We start from the raw sequence: 20,662 nt of genomic DNA on the forward strand, positions 1-20,662 counted from the left end.
CTGACAACAAGGGAAAGACCATGTGACAGATTGGAAAGACAGTTGACAGAAGGCAAAGACCCCAAAGGTGTTTCAACCAGCATAAGCTACAAGTACATTAAGGAGAATACCCCTAGGATCAGCGAGAGCAGGGGTGTGAAGATGAGTCACAGGCAGACTACATGGCAACTGACACTGGAACGAAAATGACTAGGAGGTGGAGATGTGACTAAGTGAAGGATGGGGGCACAGACCTATTCTCTAGGGCTAGAACTGGGCAGAATAGTTCTCAGAGCAAAGAGAGTGTGGCTGGAGAAAATAAAAGTGGTAGGCTAGATGGAAATAAGCTCCAGGTTTGTCCTTGTGGCTGGCAGAAAGTAACGTCAGTTAGAGGCCTTAAAATGCATCAGGGAAGAAAGAGATGTGTGGTAAAAGAAGGCCAAATTTCTGTTAGCGTTAAAGGGAAAGTTCACCTCTTTTGAAATGAAGCTGTATGACATCCCATTCTAGCAATATAATTTATGAACATTTTCTTACCCCTTACTGCGTACTGTGAGCCGAGTTCCAGCCTCGTTTTGGCGTTGACGAAAGTAGTCCGGCTAGTTGGCTGGGGTTTAAAAAATAGAGCGTTTTGCTTCTCAAAACAACATACGTTCAAAAGAGTAATGCATTTGCATCACAAAATCGTTCTCCAGGAAAAAGTCAGACCTCACAATCGCTTGGCGCTATTTTCTCTCCCTTTGTATCACTGCGTGCTGTGTAGACCATGCAGACCAAAGTGCAGACCAAGGAGTCCCCTGCTTCCGAGCAGTAAACACGGTAACAGTCTGCAGATGGCAGCACGCAGTGATACGAAGGGAGAGAAAATAGCGCCAAGCGAATGTGAGGTCTGACTTTTTCTGGACACGTTATATGTGGAGCAGAATACACACAGGCAGTGCTGTCATGCCTTCATGTGTGTGATAGTTCCTTATACACAGTAATGATGTTTGTTGTTTGCACACTTTTTTCTCTTTAAGTGCTTTTAGATTCTTATCTTAAAGCTGCAGTCTGCAACTCTTTTTCAAGCATAATGCCTGGAACTGTCCGGGGATTCTGAAAGTAGTACATTAAATACCCCAATACAAAAAAAAAAAAGAGTTCTCTAGGTCCCCTATATGTCCCGCTAGGTCCCTCCAAAGCCAGCAGGTTTGTTTACAAAATTGCAGACCGGACCGGTAAAAGGTAACCAATCAGGTTTACGAGCTGGGCTCTGCTGCCTGTCAATCACCGATTGTGCACGCGCGATACAAGGTAGGCTCGTCCCCACGCTTATTTATCTAGACTATTGAACTTCATTACGGGCTAGTCTACTTACTGTGTCTTCCATGATCGCAAATGACAGGTGAGTTGATGAATGAGGAGTCGTGTAGGCGCATCTGGCGTGCACGTAGACGTGCACGAGTTCTCATGTGTTTTGAAGGGGCGGGACAGGAAGTTGAATAACTTTTTATTTTTCGGTTAAAAAATAAGCATTTCTTGCATTTTGCGACTACGGAGGTCACCGTTTTCAACTTCAAGCGTTCTGATAGATCATGTAAACTCTTAAAATGCCAAAAAGTAGGACTTTACGTATGACAACAACAAATCTTGCAGACTGCAGCTTTAAAGATGGAAGCAGGTGTAATAAATAAGAGGTACCTGTTGCCTGGCAACCAGGACAGATTTCAGAAAGATGTGATCACTGTTATTATATTTGGACAGGAAATATCCAGTTTTCAAGCTTTCTAAATGCTTCATTCACAACAGAATATATTTCCATATTTGGAAATATTTCCATTTACAAATTAACTTCTTTTTCTGTAATTCTAGTAATCTGTATTATTTGTGTTGTTTTTCCTCACAGTGTTTCATGAACAGTATTCTGCAATGTCTCAGCAACACACACAGCCTGCGAGACTACTGCCTGCACAACGCACACCGCAGAGACCTTAACAACAACAGCCGCACAAACACAGCCCTCATGGAAGGTGAGAGACGAGTCACACAGGCCCGAAACAAATATACCTCCATGCTGTAGACGTGAAGCACTCGTTAGCTTTTTATCTCTAAATTAGATGTGCATGCATATAAACAGGAGTTAGGAAAAGTGGTCAACTTATTTATTTTGCATTCTAAATGTCTTTTCTAAATATTTTTGGTTACATGAAAGTTTTGTCTCAGGAAAGAAACATGAGTTGTACCTTTATGTCCCCATCAACCTGATTACAGTTTCATCATTGTATTTTTGTCCCACCTTGTGAGTAATTTGAGTAATTGTGTTTCTGTAGAATTTGCCAAGCTGATTCAGACCATGTGGACATCATCCAGCAGTGAGGCGGTCAGTCCATCTGAGTTCAAAACTCAGATCCAGAGATATGCTCCCAGATTTATGGGATACAAGTAAGCTTTGTTAATCTCTGCTCTTATTTTTTCAAGCCAATTGTACACTTTTAAGAGGTCTAAATTTTGCTTTTGTTTGAGAATAATCCAACTGTGATTGTTGCTCGTGTAATTGCAGCCAACAGGATGCTCAAGAGTTTCTGCGTTTCCTCCTGGACGGCCTACACAATGAAGTCAACCGGGTCACTGTCAGGCGGAGAGGCACCGTGGAGGACTTGGACCACCTGCCGTAAGTCATCACACAGTCTGTGTGTCTGAGCACGCTGCTCTTTCTCTGAATACACAAGTGTTTCGTAAACTAGGGAGTGGAAATACCAGTTAGTGTTTTAATTGGACTGTTTAAACATTAGCTACCAGGCTGAACATAATTAGACTTTATCAGTATTATTTATTATTATCAGTAATGGGCTTCTTTACAATGCTTACATCAAACAGTAAGTTTTCGTCCATATTATTTGCCAAGAGAGTTCACCAGTGTTGTTTTGGTGGCTGTTTACATTCCACCCTCAGCTGTTGCCGACACTGCATGTGATGTCATCAGTTCCGTTGTTGCTAAGATACAGACACAACACCCCAATTCTTTCATACATTTCCAAATCAAGACCTCCCCTGGGTAAATCAGATCACAACCTTGTTTTTCTCTGTTCAGCATATAAACCCCTTGTCCAGAGACTACCTGTCACAAAAAGGACTGTTAGAAAGTGGTCACAGGAAGCTGAAGAAGTCTTACAGGGTTGTTTTGATGCAACCGATTGGATTTCTCTTTGTAAGCCACATGGAGAGGACATTAATGCCATGACTGAGTGTGTGACTGACTATATAAACTTCTGTGTGGACAACACCATCCCCACCAGAACAGTGAGATGCTTCCCTAATAACAAACCCTGGATCACCAGTGAGCTAAAGGAACTATTGAACAAGAAAAAAAGAGCCTTTAGGGAGCGAGACAGGGAGTTACTGAGGAGTATACAGAAGCAGCTCAAAGTCAAGATCAGAGAGAGCAAGAAGGTGTATAGAAAGAAGCTTGAGAGTAAACTGCAGAGGAACAATATCAGAGATGTGTGGTCAGGAATGAAGAAGATCACAGGCCTCAAGCAGAGGGAGGATCGGATGGATGGAAGTCTGGACAGAGCAAATGAGCTGAACACATTCTTCAACAGGTTCAGTTCAGGAACAAGCTCACCATCCTCCCCTCCTGTTCCCAGCCAAAGAGACATCCCACCCTCCTCTGACCCACAGCTTTCCTGTAACATCTCCACCTCCACCTCAGTCATGGATTATTCTGCTTCCACTAGTTTGTCTTCAACCCAATCAGGAGATGCTGCTGTCCCATTTGCCTCCCCCTCCCACTTTTCTGTTTCTAGAAGTCAGGTGAAGAGGCAGTTGGAGAGACTGAACCGGAACAAGGCTGCAGGTCCAGATGGTGTCAGCCCCCGAGTCCTGAAGGCCTGTGCAGAGCAGCTCTGTGGGATTCTGCAACACCTTTTCAACCTTAGCTTGACCCAAGAGAAGGTACCACTGTTGTGGAAGACATCCTGTCTGGTTCCGGTACCAAAGAAAACTCACCCTTCAGACATCAATGACTACAGACCTGTTGCCCTGACATCCCACATCATGAAGGTCCTGGAGAGACTCCTGTTGACCCACCTGTGTAAGCAAACCAGCACATATCAGGACCCCCTGCAGTTTGCTTATCGCCATGGAGTTGGAGTTGAAGACGCTATCATACACCTGCTTCACCAAACCCACTGTCATCTGGACAAAGCAGGTAGCACTGTGAGGATCATGTTCTTTGATTTCTCCAGTGCATTTAACACAATCCAGCCTGATCTGCTTCGTCTGAAACTCCAGAAGACTCAGGTGGAGGCCTCAACAATCACCTGGATTAATGACTACCTGACAAACAGACCACAGTTTGTCAGACTGAAGAATTGTGTGTCTAACCAGGTGATCAGCAGCACAGGAGCACCACAGGGGACTGTACTCTCACCATTCCTTTTCACTCTGACACTTCAGAATTCCAGTACAAGTCAGACTCCTGTCATCTACAGAAATATTCAGATGACTCTGCAGTTGTCAGGTGTATCAGAGATGGACAAGAAGCTGAGTACAGAGAGCTGGTGGACCGCTTTGTGGTATGGTGTGGGAACAATCATCTCATCTTGAATGTTAACAAAACAAAGGAGATGATTGTAGATTTCAGGAGAAACAGCGTCAGATCAAACCCTGTTTCCATCATGGGAGAAGAAGTGGAGGTGGTTGAGGAATATAAATACCTTGGTGTTCATCTGGACAACAGACTGGACTGGAGACACAACAGTGAAGCCATCTACAAGAAAGGACAGAGCAGACTGTACTTCTTGAGGAAGCTAAGGTCCTTCAAGGTTTGCAACAAGATGTTGCAGATATTCTACAAGTCTGTTGTTGAGAGTGTCATTTCCTCTTGCGTCATCTGTTGGGGCAGCAGCATCAGAACCAGGGACCTAAAAAGACTCAACAACCTGATAAGGAAGGCTGGTTCTGTTCTGGGGACGACTGTGGAACCTCTGGAGACAATAATGCAAAGAAGGATTTTGCATAAAATCAAGAGAATTATGGACAACCCTGAACATCCTCTCCATGAGACTGTTATCAGAAAACAGAGTCTCTTCAGTCAAAGGCTTCTTCAGTTTGGATGCAAAACGGACCGCTACAGGAAATCATTCCTGCCCACAGCCATCAGCATCTATAATAACTCCTTGATTTAATTGAGCTACATCAACATTTAATTTCCCTCTGGGATAAATAAAGTATTTTTGAATTGAATTGAATTGAATTATATAGGTTAAGGAGGAAACACTGTGTAAACAAGACGCATATTAACAAAACATGAATTAAAGCTTTGATTTAAAGCTGCATTCTGCAGTTTCACCTCATGTGTTTAGTTGTTACCTCTCTGTGGTCCAACAGGGCTTATTGCTGTCCTCTTAGAGGTCAGTTATCTAAAAATTGACTTGATCAGATTTAAATGTCTCAGCTTCACTCTGCCCAAATGTAAAATAACATGCAGAAACTTATTCATTTAAAGCTTTTTTAGGGCAGGCTTTTGCAAGCTGTCTTTTAAATTCAAAGTATGGATCTGTACCACCTAAATATTCCGGATAAAAGTCAGGTCTATTATGCACACATTATCAACCCTTTCGACTGCATCAGAACACCTGAGTATGTGTGCCTTCCCTGCCATCTTCTTTATTACAACAGGGGATGTTCCATTTCAGTGTTCGTTATTAAAAACTGATCCTGCTTATTATGCTACTTGACAAAGAAAACTTGAAATTAAAGGGTTCTTTAAGATTCTAATTCTAATGTCTCACTTCCCCTCTCAGAGACGAGGAAAAGGGAAAGAAGATGTGGAGTAAATACCTGGAGAGAGAAGACAGTAAGATAGTTGGTAAGTAGAATGAACCAAAATCTGTTCCAAGACCACATGACAGTTGATCTTTCATATACTGGAGCTTTAATTTTATTGCTTCAGCTTTAGGAAATGCTTCAAAATATGAGATAAAGTAAATGTGTTTACATAGAAAGATTCTTGCATATTGTGTCTGTTAATCTAAACATCAGGCACATTTATTTTCTATAATCTTTTGTCTTCCAGACCTGTTTGTGGGTCAGCTGAAGAGCTCTCTGACCTGCAGCCACTGTGGTTTCTGCTCCACTGTCTTTGACCCCTTCTGGGATCTCTCTCTGCCTATTGCCAAGGTTAGACAACACACAAACACACACACACACACAGTCAGATGCAACACTGTTTTGAGATGGTTGGGAGTCTCCTGATGATTTGAACAGCATTGAAATACATTTTGATTCATGTGTTCACTGATTGTAACACAAGCTCTTTGGTGTCTTTCCTGCGTTTGTGCTTTGCTTTGTGTGTTTTGTGTGTACTGTGTGATTGTTTGGGCGCATGCTAATGTCAATGCATCTATGTTTATGCTCAGAAGGGCTATGGTGAGGTGAGTCTGATGGACTGTGTACGGCTCTTCACCAAAGAGGATGTCCTTGATGGGGACGAGAAACCGGTTGGTATCCATGACAACAACTCACTGTTGTCGAAATCTCATGCCGAGTGTGATATACACACCTTCTTTAGTACACACCCCATTTCCAGAAAACTTGGCAAGTTTTCTGAAATGCGACAAAAACTCTGTATGTGTTCATTAGTACGAGTCCAAAGAAATGATTTTCAGTGTCCTCACTGACAATCCATCCATCCATTTTCTATACTTGATTGATCCAGTTCAGGGTCGTAGGGTCTTCACTGTCCAGCTTCTTTGTATTTAGAAAATATAAACAAACACTCAAAGTTGGGAGAGAGGCAAGGAAAGACAGACAAGTTTTTAAAATCTAGTTTAGCTTTCTGAAAGATTCTCCAATCAGCAGATTACCTGGTGACAGGTGAGGGTGTCAGAATTGGGTATAAAAGAAACATCCACCAAAGGTTTAGTCTTTCCAACAAGGATGGGGTCATGGCTCACCACTTTGTTCCAAATGGTCAGAATCCTTAAAAATTTGCAATGCAAGATTGTGAAGAACTTTGGTCTTTCAGCATCTACAGAGGGGAATATTGTTAAAAAAAGATTCAGGGAGTCTGGGGAAATCTTAGTGTGGAAAGGACAAGGACAGAAACCACTGAGTAACCTTTGACAGCACTGCATGAGAAACCATCATCCTACAATGATAAATACAGCCACATGGGTTCAGGAGTATGGGCTCAGAGCTCATCTCAAGGCGGTAGCATGAGATGTCTGTCACGGCGGTGTCGCACCGTGACGTCAAAATGACGTATCAGGCCTGGCGCTTCCCTTGAAAAGACGGCGCAGCGCGTTGTCGTGCACCAGTCGATTTTTGTTACTTGGCGGCGCCGAGCACAACGAACCGGATGGACCGATGTGAGACCAGGCTCAGTGAGGAGGTGCGTTTGTACAGACAGCTGTACGAAACTGCAGTGAAACAGCACAGGGAGCACGTAAACTCCCAAAACTGGTTCACAGAGATGGGCAGAACTTTGGGGAAAGAGGGAGAGTTCTGTAAGAATGTGTGGAAGAAGCTCAGACAGATACGTGAAGGCAAAGAAGAGGGCAGAGACTCTGTTGATGCCAGGGGCTTCAAACCTTCACCTCTTTTAACTGAATTAAAAAATTAAAATGATCCGAAAACTGCAGCAGTATCATTAATTACAGTATTCCTGCTCTTGACAGCGGCATTGTTTTCTTCTCCACTTTCGCGGTTGTAGAGTAGAGGTAACCTTCACGTAGCAGCGCCACCTCTGTGACGGAGAAAATTGCAACTACTGGCGCGCAACGACTTGCGCCACTATATAGGGTCCTATGGCGGGCACGAACTCGTGACGTCATCAACACCGCTCGCGCGAGCGGACGCGGCAACCATGCTAGAGCCTTAAGATGGACAGAAAGACAGTGTACACGTGTTCTGTGGTCAGATGAGTCCACGTTTCAGCTGCTTTTGGGAAAAACTGACGTCTGCTTCTACAAAGATGAGAAAGAGGCTGTTATCAGAGAAAGGTTTAAAGCCAGCGTCTGTGATGGTGTGGGGCTGCATCAGTGTCCATGGCATGGATGGCTTCATATGTGTGAAGGTACCATTGATGCAGAGGTGGATGTTGGAGTTTTGGAGAGACAGATGCTACCATTAAGGTGACGTCTTTTCCCGGGAGGTCCGTGGTTATTTCAGAAGGATGATGCCAGACCTCATTCTGCACAACTTCCAACAGTGTGGCTTCATACACACAGAGTGTGTGTGCTTGACTGGCCTGCCTGCAGTCCACATCTGTCTCCTATTGAAAATGTATGGAGCATCATGAAGAAGAGAATCAGACAACAACAACCACGGACTGTTGAGCAGCTGAAACCTTGGATTCAGATTCAATGTAAACACAAGAAACTTGTGCTAAAGAAAAATAAATAAAAGGACCAGACTCAGTGAATAATTCCCTATACTCCCTATAATATAGATCAGTGAGCAGTGCTGACCAACATGTCATTGGGGTCATCAGGTGGGAACCTCCTTTCATCAGTGTTTCGTCTAGTTGGGCCCACGACACTTACCTGACTCCCGCCCTCTGGTATTCGCATACCATCTGGGACGAGCCCACAACCGACATGATTTCAAATGGGGCTATTTTTTCTAAAACTCGTGCATGTGATTGGATGAAGAATCTGTCCGTCATCTTGACTGACACGCCACTTCAGCCACTCCCAATGACTCAACCCGTGCTTCATTTGTAAAGTGGGAGGTCCCGGAGCGCAGAGGATGAGTGGCTCCGGTGCGAAAAAAAAAGCGTGCGGGGGCGCTTTCGAGCAACCCTGTGCGCCACACAGAAAATAATCTGGGCATGTATTGTAGGCCTAATAACGATAGTCACATCAAATCCGGCGCCGCTTTACAAACTCTGGCTAACTGTCCAATAGAACGGAAGTGTGCACCCTCCTTTTCCGTAATATAGATATTTTCAGTATCTCGTTTCATGACGCCGCCCATTCATCCAAAGTCCCACCCAGCGATTAATGATTGGCTCTGATTATTTTCTAATCGGCCGAAACACATATGACTCCCAGGCTCCTCAGATGGTTGTGTGAGGAAAGGGAACGCCCCCGCGTGTAGTTGGTAAACGCAGCCAGATGACGTGAGTCAGGTTACCACGACACCTCCAGGAAGCTAGACAATGACCACCGGCGTCCCAGAGTCACCCCCCTAATGCCAGCCAACACTGCTCCTCACACTACAACAACCATCTTTTACAGCCACAATCTACCTCAGCCTCTCACCATCTGCACACCAGTCACAGCGGGGTGGGGATGCAAACCCTGGTTCGGGTAGGGGGAGAAATAAAAGAGGTAAGATAAGCAGGGATGGGATTCAAACCCTGGTTCGAGTAGGGGGTAATGGAAATATAGAGGGTGCCAGAGGTGGAGGTAGGACAAGACACACTAACAGATTCAGCAGACAAGCTCACCGAAACAGTCCTATAATCACTAAAAAATGCCAGCAAAAACAAGCCACTCTCACCAACTGCACACCAGTCACAGCGGGGTGGGGATGCAAACCCTGGTTCGGGTAGGGGGAAAAATAAAAGAGGTAAGATAAGCAGGAATAGGATTCAAACCCTGGTTCGGGTAGGGGGTAATGAAAATATAGAGGGTGCCAGAGGTGGAGGCATGACAAGACACACTAGCAGATTCAGCAGACAAACTCACCTAAACAGTCCTATAATCACTAAAAATGCCAGCAAAAACAAAGCCATACAACTCACTCAAAGCACAGCCATTATAACGAACAGCCTTGCCACTCTGTATTAAGCCCCATTGTACCGGCTTTTTGGCTGCAGTTCCACCAGAATTCCACTGGGGGCCTCGGTGGAGACCAGAATGAATGGGGCCCAATGGAGCTAGATGTTACAAATGGTCAGTTTCACCTAAGTCTCCTCAAGAGCGCTCAGATTTGAATGTAGTTTCTGAGAGCTCAACATGGGTTTCAAGTCAAAAATCTACTGAACGAGTACATATATCCCTTTGATTTCTTACAGGTTGGCTTCTTGTTGTCCACAACGCGCTAGCTTTGTGCTAATGACAGCTGGTCGACCAGCTATGTATGACGTCATATACACTTCAAATCCTTTTTTTAAGCAAATGAGTGGCTCTAAAAATCTAAAACTCAGCCATGGGTATTTTCTAAACACCCTCTTTCGAAAACAACATTCGAATTACTAGAGAAAAAATTATATCTTGAGATAAGGGCACGAAAGGGCGTATAGCTCCATAGGACTCCATTCATTCTGGTCTCCAAAATTGGGCGCCCCACGTGGAAAGAGGGTGGAACTGCAACCAAAATCGCCTCGTTGGAAACCGGAAATGCACCGTGAGTGGCGTATCTGTCCTATTATAGAATCTGTGCTCAAAGCCAACTCACCCAAAATGGCCGCCTGGTTTCAAAAGGATCACATGTGCCAAACCCTCCACTTAAATATCTTGAACTTCTTCTTTGCTTTTTCAAAAGTATGTTTACCCTAAGTGCTGCCCCTGCTGGGCCCCCAGCTGCTATTGCATCTTCTAATCCAAATCCACTGGCTGGATTTTACTGCCTCATCTGACACCTCCTGCACTATTTTCCTCACACTCTGTCCACTTACACCCAGCTCCCTCAACAATGAGACAACAGACTTTGCAACAAATCCTCTACATCCTACTCCCACTGGACATATTCTAACCTTCCATCCTCGCTGCTCAGCTTCTGCTCCCAACTCTACATATCTAAGCTTTTTCCTTTCATATGCCTCTGCTACTAATTCCTCCCAAGGAACAGTCAGCTCTATGAAATAGACTCTCACTCTACTCCTAGACCACAAGACTATATCAGGCCTTAGATTTGTAGAGGCTATCTCCTGGGGTACAACAAGCTTATTTCCTAAATCTACCTGCATCTCCCAATCACAAGCATCCTCCAAGCTGCCGTGCCTCCTTATCGTCTTTTTAACTTTCTCCCCCTCTTGAACAAACTGAATTGCAACTCTCTTTACCTTAGACCCTCCTAAGTTTACCTGCCTTCTTTTATCTTCAATACCTGCAGCTAAGCTTCTTAATACTTGGTCATGTCGCCATGTATACCGGCCTTGTGACAGACTAACCTTACAACCTGACAAAATATGCCTTAGAGTTGCAGTACCTGAACATAAGGAACATAACGGGTCTCCATTTACCCAGAGTTTTAGGTTCTGGGGAGTTGGCAATACATCATATGTTGCCCCTATCAAAAATCTAATACTCCTTTCCTCCATACTCCACAGTTCTTTCCAACTAAGCTTTTTCTTCTCTACACCTTCCCAATTCAACCACTGTCCCTGCTTAGCCTGAGCCACTGCCTTTGCACCCATTAACATTTCCTCCTGTCTACGAACCTGCTCAACAACTAGCTTTCTCTTCTCCTTGGGACCTGCTCTACTCCACACCGGTTTGCCTGGGCCAAGCCCCAAGCCTCCCCAGCCCACAATCTCTGCATGTCTAAGAGTTGCTTCTGCCTCCTGAGCTGCCATTCTTGGTTTCCACTTCCTCCCCTTGGTTGGGTTTGGAACCACCTTACTAACTACCACATCTTTACTCCCAGCTAACAGGAGCTCTGTCCTAACTTTAGTACATTTAAACTCCTCTACTAGACTAGATACTGGGAGCTGGAGTATGCCTTTCCCATACAGTGCCACAGTACTTAAGCATCTAGGAACACCTAGCCACTTCCTAATATAAAAACTAACTATTCTTTCCATTTTTTTCTACAACAGATAATGGAATCTCATACACAGACAGTGGTCACATCAACCTAGGAAACAATCCAAACTGCAGACACCACAGCTTCAACTTTCCTGGAAGCTCTGATTTATCTATTCTATCTAGTCCCTCAGCAACATCTTTCCGAAACTGCACTGCCCGCTCTCCATCATTCATGTCTGCCTGGTACCAGCTGCCTAAACTCTTTACTGCCTTTCCCTAATTATGGGAATGCTTTCTTCATCTATTACAAACTTTCTATCACTTAATTTCCCTCTACTTATTGAGAAAAAGAAAGAAAGAATGGACACAGATTCCTCTGCAAAACTGCAGCAATCAGTATCCTCAGTTCCCAAACCATTAAAAAGTGTCATTAAAAGGAAGCTGATGGAACACAATGGGAAAAGCATTGAGTTATATAGCAACTTTTACTTTGATGGACTGGCGACCTGTCCACGGTGTACCCTGCCTGTCGCCCAATGACAGCTTGAATAGGCTCCAGCCCCCCGCGAGCCTGAGTTGAATTAAGTGGGTATAGAAAATGGATGGATGATATAACAGCTTATACTGAGTGTGCTGCTGCTTCAATTTTCTTATTTGTATCAGTTGTCAGTGACATTGGTCAGTAAAAATGTGCCCTGTTAGCAGTGTTGTGCGTGAATGAGTTCAAAAGAACACGTTCATTGAACACGCTCATTTTTTCGCGAACGTTGAACTGAACGCAACACGTTTTTTAATAAAGAACTTGAACGTGAATGAGTTCACATTATGTGTCATGAACGGCAGACATCACTGTAAATGAACGTTGGAATTTGTTTTCCATTGAAAACTGAGTGACATCTGTTTTCTCTTTTGAAACGCAACGAGAGAAATTCCTCCCTCCTGTATTCTCGCTGGTGCCGCTTAAATCATGTATCACCAGACAGAAATGGTTTTGACATTGGGTGCGCAATGCATTGCGGGCAACGTAGTGTCCGGCTGAAAATAGTTGAATAACATACTGGCTTCTGAACGACGTTACCCGTGATGAATTGCGCGCGGAGGGCTGGAGGAGCGAGAGAGAGAGAGAGAGAGAGAGAGAGAGAGAAAGCGCTGAAATTAAAAAAAAAGGCTAGTGGAAGTGATGGCACGGAGACAGACACCGATTCTCCTTATGAACATTTAAAACAATTTTACACTCTTGCAAACCAAGACCCCGACGGCAAAAATCTTACTTTTCTGTGTAAGATATGTCCACCTGCGCAGCAAAAACAAGTTAGGACATCAACAACGTCCTTCTCGAATTTGAAACGGCACATTGAGTTAAAACATCCCATCCAGTGTGAATGCATATATGCACGCCCTCGAGGGTCATAAGGGAGGAAAGGGAAAAAAGACCCCCTGCCAACCCCAAACGCAAATGACAATGCCAACTGGTCTACCTTGTCTGTACTGCTGCAAGTTTCATCACCTGGTAAGAAACCCACAATTGCAGTGTCATGAGCAAATGTCTACAATGAGCAGTTTCAAAGAACGTATAGTGATTTCTAGCTCGTAGTATGAAAAAAAGTATTTATTTGAATATCTCACGAAAAAAGTAAAATGAACTGAACTTTGAACTAGTTCAGCATTAAAATTGTGAACTTTGAACGTGAACTGTTCACTTTGAGCATGTATGAACTGAACTTGAACTAGTTCAGAAAAGCTGTGAACTGGCACAACACTGCCTGTTAGATAAAGGTGCACACAAATGACAAATTTAAGTTTTGTTTATAGTATTTTAGAAATCCTCCCAACCATTTTGGAAATGGAGTGTGTATTTAGACTCTGTGACATTTAATAATTTCTTGATGACTTAATCAGCTTCTGTAGTTTCTTTGCTAAGTGTGTGAAGATGTCTTTGGAAGTATTAGAACAGTGCATTACAGAAGACCCACAGCGCCCAACAGTACAAAAGCAGCTTTTAAAGTCTTCAGGCTGCACTCAGTTGGATTCTTGGAATGACTTCACTTTGTTCAAAGCAAGCTTTGTCAAATCAGTATTCTCATAGAACCTGTACACCCACCTTTAGGCAACTATGTACAGTATGTACCAGCAACCCACAACATGTTCTCTGAGATGTCTGATTCATTTTTACCTATTAGTTTGAATGAATTCATCTCAGTTTGAATATTATTTACTGTAAATAACTAATAAGAATAAAATCTCAGTGTTTAGCTGAGAACTAAGGATACAGTCCTACAGCTCACTGTTTACCAAATACTCTAGTCTAATACTTGCAGCATGCAATAACACAGGAACAAACATTTAACTGCACACATCCAGAGTGCATACACGTTCTTAAGTTTTTTGGTAGTCATTTCAAATTTAAAAATGTCAACATTTCCACAGCAGAGTGTGTTTTATAGCACTCGGATAGCCCAGTTTCTGTGTTTTGCCTTTGGGTGTCAGTACACATGAAGCCTGCATGTTTCAACTGTTGGTGAACTTCCTCTGTGTTTCCTCTCCACAGACGTGCTACAGGTGTAAAGCCAGGAGGAGGTGCACCAAGAAGTTCACAATACAAAAGTTTCCCAAGATCCTAGTGTTGCGTATCCTTTCATCCAGACACCAGGATCTGTCAGACATGAGCCGAGAATATGATGGAGTAGTTAAAGATGGAAAAACGTTGTTTTATATAAATTTCATCATGAAAAGATTGATATAGAAAAAAGGATTCAGAAAGTGCTTTGTTTCAAATGGGGCTTCAGACTGTAACCATTTAGGCGCATTTGAATTGGTCTCTAGTGTGAGTGGAATAGAAGAAGAATAGAAAGAGTTTACATCATCATAACAATGCTGGAGAAGTGCTCCTTCAGCTTATAAGGCATAATTGTTATAAGAAAGAAAGACTGTGAACTGCTGTTATGGTCTGATATGTGTTGGAAAACTATTTTGCAAACTCGATAAACATCATAAGTAATCCCATAACTTCTGGGACACAGATGGGATGATGAAACTGCTGCTAGCATTGTTTTAGAGGCAGGAACCACACTGTAAAGACAAAGCTATGATTCTCTGCACTCCAAGATCAGAATTTTGGAAATAAAAAGGAATCCAAGTGATTCTGACTCTCAGAAACAACAAATGTGCTTGCTGGAAGTGACACCGATGTGTCAAGCAGTTAATTAGTTGACATGTAAGTAACTCAACACTTGAATATTTATTCCATCTTCACAGTTGAGCACACATAAAACCAAAATACTGCTTTATTTTAAAGAAGTGGATTGATGTTAAGTGATAAAATCTATCTACAGTATGACCCAAAAAAAGATTAGTCATCAGTATAAAATTCTCTGAGCTATAATTAGTTCAAACATACAGGCAGGAAAGCTTTGTTTTAGAAACCCTGATGAGTATAACACAGTGTAAGATCATTACATGCATCCTGTGTGTTATAGTAAACACAAAGCAGTTGCTCCTTGACTCTCCTCATCGTCCAGACCTGAAACGCTTCTCTGAGGCACGAAGAACCAGCAAATTGTCCACCTTTGTTAATTTCCCCATGAAGGATCTTGACCTGCGGGAGTTTGCCTCTGAAAACAGCAGTAAGTACTAATCCTAACATACAACCAAACAAAAACAGGTTCCCCTTGTTGGCAGTGATGGCATGTAAACTCAAAAGCTGCACACTGACATGATCAAAACCTGAGACTATACTTCATATTAGGTAAGCAGTAACTTAAAAGTTAACTCTTTTTGTATCTCTCCTCTCACAGCAAATGCAGTGTACAACCTGTATGCAGTGTCCAACCACTCAGGTACCACCATGGGGGGTCACTACACAGCTTACTGTCGCAATCCCAACTCGGGAGAATGGTACACATTTAATGACTCCAGGTGGGTTTGAACTCCAACACACTTAGAGGTCAAAAGCTACACATGTAATGTACCTGATGATAAGACAAGCACCACATACTGCAGTCAAACACATACAGGAGAGGCATGGAGAACTGCAGTATGATGACATCCTATAGCTGCAAAAATAGCTTCACTACATTAATAAACAGTTATGAAACCTGAAATCATTTAAACTGTTGCTTATTTCAACAAGCTCAATTCTACGACTAATTTCTATTAATCAAAGCATTCATTGCAGCTGCATTGAAAATTCATCTTAGAAAATATGTGTGAACTTTTACATGTTACTTGAAGATTAGGAGTCTTTCTAATGAGTCACATTATAGTAAAGTCTATTGTTAAGTACACAATCACATTAAGAGGTACTATGACAACACTCTATTTGCAAAGGTAATTAAAATGGTGAGTGTTTAACACTTCATCTCTGCTGCCAGTGTTGAGTAATTCATCACTCAACACTAAACTCCTAAGACACTGTGACACACACTGTCCCACTTTGTTGTTGTATCCCACTGTGACACCTAGCATGATACAGGACATTATCACATTGTTTGGCTTTTCTTACAATGTCACAGTTGTTATATAGTGTGATATATCCTGTTAATGTAAAACTGTTACTAGTTTTTTAACCTATGGATTGGTAACTAAAACAACCCTGTTAAACATGAATATGCATATATTTATGACATGCTAACTCACTCAAAGGATTATGGGAATTCATACAGAAATATGTAAGAATATTGATAAAGATGTCGATAAAGACAAAGGACAAAAGGAATGTACAGGAATATAATATTACAGACACCACACCTGCAGGAGTGTCTGATATAACAATCACATGCAAATCAATAGTTTGTCTCACCCTGAATGTAACAGTGCAACACAGTGCAGATGTTTCAGATGTGAGCAGAAAAGAAATGACAAATGAGTCCAAAAGACTTAAGTGGCCAGAATTTCAGGTGTCTTCTGTTTAAAGTTGTGTATATCAAAGGTATTGTTTGAATCTTCCCTCTCAGAGTAACGCCAATGTCCTCCAGCCAAGTGCGCAGCAGCGACGCCTATGTCTTGTTCTATGAACTTGCTTCCTCTTTGCGGATGTGAGCCTTCTATAGGACGGCGGGCTGCGACACCGTTCTGACAAAGAGATAAATGGATGGAAAATGAGACTGCTGGAGCCTGGCCTGTTTTGGACTGGTATTTGAAATCTTTCACTTACAAACACACATGAAGACACATCCTACCCCAGCAGCTCGGAGGCTGCAGCTGCAGAGGCTAACGCTATGAACTGGACAGGAACCCAATCAACCAGCTCTGCTTTCTGTATCTCTGTCTCAACTCCTGCATTATGTTCAACCTGGGTGGACATGTGTGTTTGCTGCGTGTGTGTGTGTGTGTGTGTGTGTGTGTGTGTGTGTGTGTGTGTGTGTGTGTGTGTGTGAGTGTGAGGCAGACGCAGGGCAATAATCCCATTTCACTGACCAACCAGGTGAATCTGTCTCCATCTCAGAAGTCCCTCTATGCACTGAAAACCAAACTGACGTCCTGACTGCGCCTTCACTTTTTTCTGTTCTTGATCTCCTTGCTTGCCTCAAACCATTAAACTGACTTGTTGCATTTCTCTGGACCTATTTTTCCTTCTTTAAATGTAAGTGGGTTTTTTTGTTCACTGAAGACATGGGATTATCAGTAAAGTACCATGAGCATTATCAGTACTTTGGAATGTGGATAAACTGTGCTTAGAGTGACTGTAACAGAATTGGTCATGGTTATGAGAAACTGTCAGCCCACTGGCCCGCTTGGTGTCCGCTGCAACACTCCCATGTCCCATGTTAGTTCTCCTTCATTCTTTTCTTCTCTTAGAGTCGTCGGGAGAGTTGGTGGCACAGTGAGCATTTAAAATGTCAGAAGATAACCCTCTAGCTTGAGTTTTATTTAATTTGTTTCTCCCACGTGTGATTGCAACTGATACTTTAAAAGTACTGTGAATGGATGAACGGACCGTCCAAGTCTGCTAAGTATGAATAATATAAATAATAATGGTAATAATCCTCATTGTTAGTGTGGGGTGTTTTTGTTCCTCTCGTTTCATGCCATTGAACAACACAGAAATAATGTTTTCAAGAAGAAAAAAACACTATATCTGTATATTTTTATATCCTGATGCAATATAGAGAATGTACTATTCAATGGTGCTGGAAGTGACCCATAACTGTTTCAGTTGGTTATTTACTTGGTTTCAAGAAAAAAAAGTTCTTATTTATGCTTACACATGTGATGAGTCACAACTTTTAATAGTGGCAGTCAAACACACGAGTATACAAATAAAAAAAAAATACATATATGAATAAAAGTCAAGAACTCAGTGCTTTTACTTTGTGTCTGTCTTCTTTGGTGGATAATGCAAAATTCACAGCTCATAAAGAAGGTAACAGCAGTGACTAGTGAACAGGTGAGCAATAGCTAGCAATCAATCAAATTTTATTTATATAGCCCTTTACAATCGCCAACTGGTACTCAAAGTGCTTTACAACAGGATAAAAAACAACAATACGTAAAACAAAACATAAAACACGACTCAGAAATGGTAAAAGTGCTAAAAGTGCTGCAGGGCATTAAAAGCCTTCCACAAGTGCAATAAAATTAATTGAATAAAATTTGTATAAAATTAAGATAGTTAAAAAAAGAGCGGATAGAATGAGCATAGTGGCCCTAATCAGAGTTGGAACGCCAGTCTAAAAAGATGGGTCTTAAGCTTCGATTTAAAAAGGCCGAGATCAGCGATGGTGCGGATATCAGGGGGCAGTTTGTTCCACAGTCTAGGAGCAGCAATGGCAAAGGAACGATCACCCCACTGCTTAGATCTCGACCTTGGGACCTCTAAAAGAAGCTGACCCGAAGAGCGCAGGGTTCTACTGGAGTTGCGAAAAGTTAAAATGTCCGACAGATAAGAAGGTGCCAAGCCATTAGTGGCGTTAAAAACAAACAACAGGAGTTTAAAATCGATTCTGAATCGTACCGGAAGCCAATGAAGAGACGATAGCACAGAAGTAATGTGTTCGCGCCTAGAAGTGTTTGTTAAAAATCGGGCAGCAGCGTTCTGCACAAGTTGAAGACGTGAGAGAGAGGTCTGACTGAGGCCAACATAGAGAGCATTGCAGTAATCCAGTCTGTATTGATAAAAGCGTGGATTGCCTTTTCAAGGTCCTGCCGACTAAGGAAGGGCTTCACTTTGGCCAACAGGCGGAGCTGGAAGAAGCTTGTGCTGACGACTGAGCTGATCTGTTTGTTAAACTTCAGCCCACTATCAAATGTAACACCAAGATTTTTCACATGAGATTTAAAATGCGGGGCCAGAGAACCAGAATTTAAAGTAAAAGCATTTAACATCACTGAAGTACCAAATAAAATACATTCAGTCTTGTCATCATTCAAGAGTAAAAAGTTCTGTGCGAGCCACTGCTTTATGTCCGAGATGCAGTCCAGAAGCTTGGAGAAAGCAGTGTCATCATTTGGTCGCATTGGCAAGTATAACTGAAGGTCGTCTGCATAAAAGTGGAAGGACAAGTCATGGTACCCCACAGGACAAGGGTGAGTCTGAGGAACAGAGGTCACCAATTATGACAGCAAAACTCCTGCCTGCCAGATATGACCTAAACCATTGGAGAGCGGTGCCACGGATGCCTACATACTGGTCAAGGCGGGATACAAGGACTGCATGGTCTACTGTATCAAAGGCCGCTGTGAGATCCAGCAGCACCAGCACAGCAGGGTTCCCAGCGTCGACAGACAGCGCAATATCATTGTGCACCTTTAACAGCACAGATTCTGTGCTATGTCGGGATCTAAAACCAGACTGAAATTTATCGAGAACAGAATTGCTCTCAAGAAATGCCTGTAGTTGAATAAAAACTACTTTTTCTAAAACCTTAGAAAGAAAAGGCAAGTGGGAGACAGGTCTAAAATTTGAGAGTACAGAGGGGTCAAGATGAGGTTTTTTCAGGAGGGGCCTAACCATGGCGTGTTTGAAGGCAGCTGGAACAGACCCAGAGCTAAGACAGGTATTAATTAAGACGAGTAGACTTGACCCAACAGAACTAAAAACCTCCTTTAAAAGCTTAGCTGGAATTATATCTAAGGGGCAGTTCGTGGGTTTCATGCCACTAACCACCTTAGTGAAAGCCGACAGCAAGACGGTCTCGAACCGCTCAAAAATAGCCGGAGGAGCACACTCAACAACAGGGGACATATCCATGTTCCTGATATTCTGCCTGACAGATGCCACCTTATCGGTGAAAAAGGAGACAAACTCTTCACAGGTTGAAGTGGAGGCATCGGACAGGACAGTAGGGCGTGGATTAACAACAGAGTCAATAGTGTTAAATAGCAGTCTTGGATGATGGGAGCTATTGGCTATAATAGAGGACAAGTAGTTGGATTTGGCCTCTTTTAGAGCTCTCTGGTAAGAAGCCAAACTGTCCCTTAACCAGCCCAAGGATACATGCAGTTTATCCTTTTTCCAACACCGTTCAGCCTGTCTGCATTGTCGTCTGAGCAGACGGGTGTGGCCATTCAACCAGGGATCTGACCTGGTGTTGGAACGTTTTTGCCGGAAAGGGGCAACAGAGTCAAGAATCGCAGAACAGGTGGAGTTAAAAGTGGAGAGTAGGAAGTCAGGGCAAAGGGGAGTAGGCAGCGCCCTGTCATCAAGCAGCTGAGAGTCCCTGAAGGCAGCAGCAAACTCATCAGCCGTTGTTGGAGAAAAGGTACGGCATCTGCGAGCTGGGGGAACAGGCTTATTGGCAGGTAGGGGGGGCAGCAAAATCAAAAACAACAGGGAGGTGATCCGAGATAGCAGTGACGACTATTTCTCTGAGGGAAACTGAAAGCCCACGGGAGATGACAAGGTCAAGAGTGTGCCCACGGTCATGTGTTGGTGCATTGACAGATTGTGTAAGATCAAAGGACTCCAAAAGGCCATTAAATTCGTTGGCCTGTTGATTGTCAGCACAACAGACATGAATATTAAAGTCACCACAGATGTTAGTTTGCTGGTTGTGACAACAGCT

The 20,662-nt window shown here is 42.9% G+C and overlaps 1 protein-coding gene across 7 annotated transcripts in view; it reads left to right on the plus strand.

Moving 5' to 3' along the window:
• usp2a (ubiquitin specific peptidase 2a) overlaps nt 1-17,967 on the plus strand; it is an 82,422-nt gene extending 64,455 nt beyond the window's left edge. For 5 of the 7 annotated variants that reach the window (XM_075474058.1, XM_075474059.1, XM_075474056.1 and 2 more), the window contains 10 exons: nt 1,865-1,988; nt 2,289-2,400; nt 2,519-2,629; nt 5,766-5,830; nt 6,038-6,141; nt 6,381-6,461; nt 14,209-14,287; nt 15,179-15,283; nt 15,455-15,575; nt 16,613-17,967. In XM_075474058.1, coding sequence (XP_075330173.1) covers nt 1,865-1,988; nt 2,289-2,400; nt 2,519-2,629; nt 5,766-5,830; nt 6,038-6,141; nt 6,381-6,461; nt 14,209-14,287; nt 15,179-15,283; nt 15,455-15,575; nt 16,613-16,697 — 987 coding nt within the window. In that variant the 3' untranslated portion in view covers nt 16,698-17,967. The remainder of the gene's footprint in view (nt 1-1,864; nt 1,989-2,288; nt 2,401-2,518; nt 2,630-5,765; nt 5,831-6,037; nt 6,142-6,380; nt 6,462-14,208; nt 14,288-15,178; nt 15,284-15,454; nt 15,576-16,612) is intronic. The other 2 variants (XM_075474060.1, XM_075474062.1) reach the window with 1 other exon arrangement.
• Nucleotides 17,968-20,662: the final 2,695 nt, after the last annotated feature.

Source organism: Odontesthes bonariensis, chromosome 9 (genome assembly GCF_027942865.1).
Source record: "Odontesthes bonariensis isolate fOdoBon6 chromosome 9, fOdoBon6.hap1, whole genome shotgun sequence".
In the NCBI taxonomy this organism is placed as follows: Eukaryota; Metazoa; Chordata; class Actinopteri; order Atheriniformes; family Atherinopsidae; genus Odontesthes; species Odontesthes bonariensis.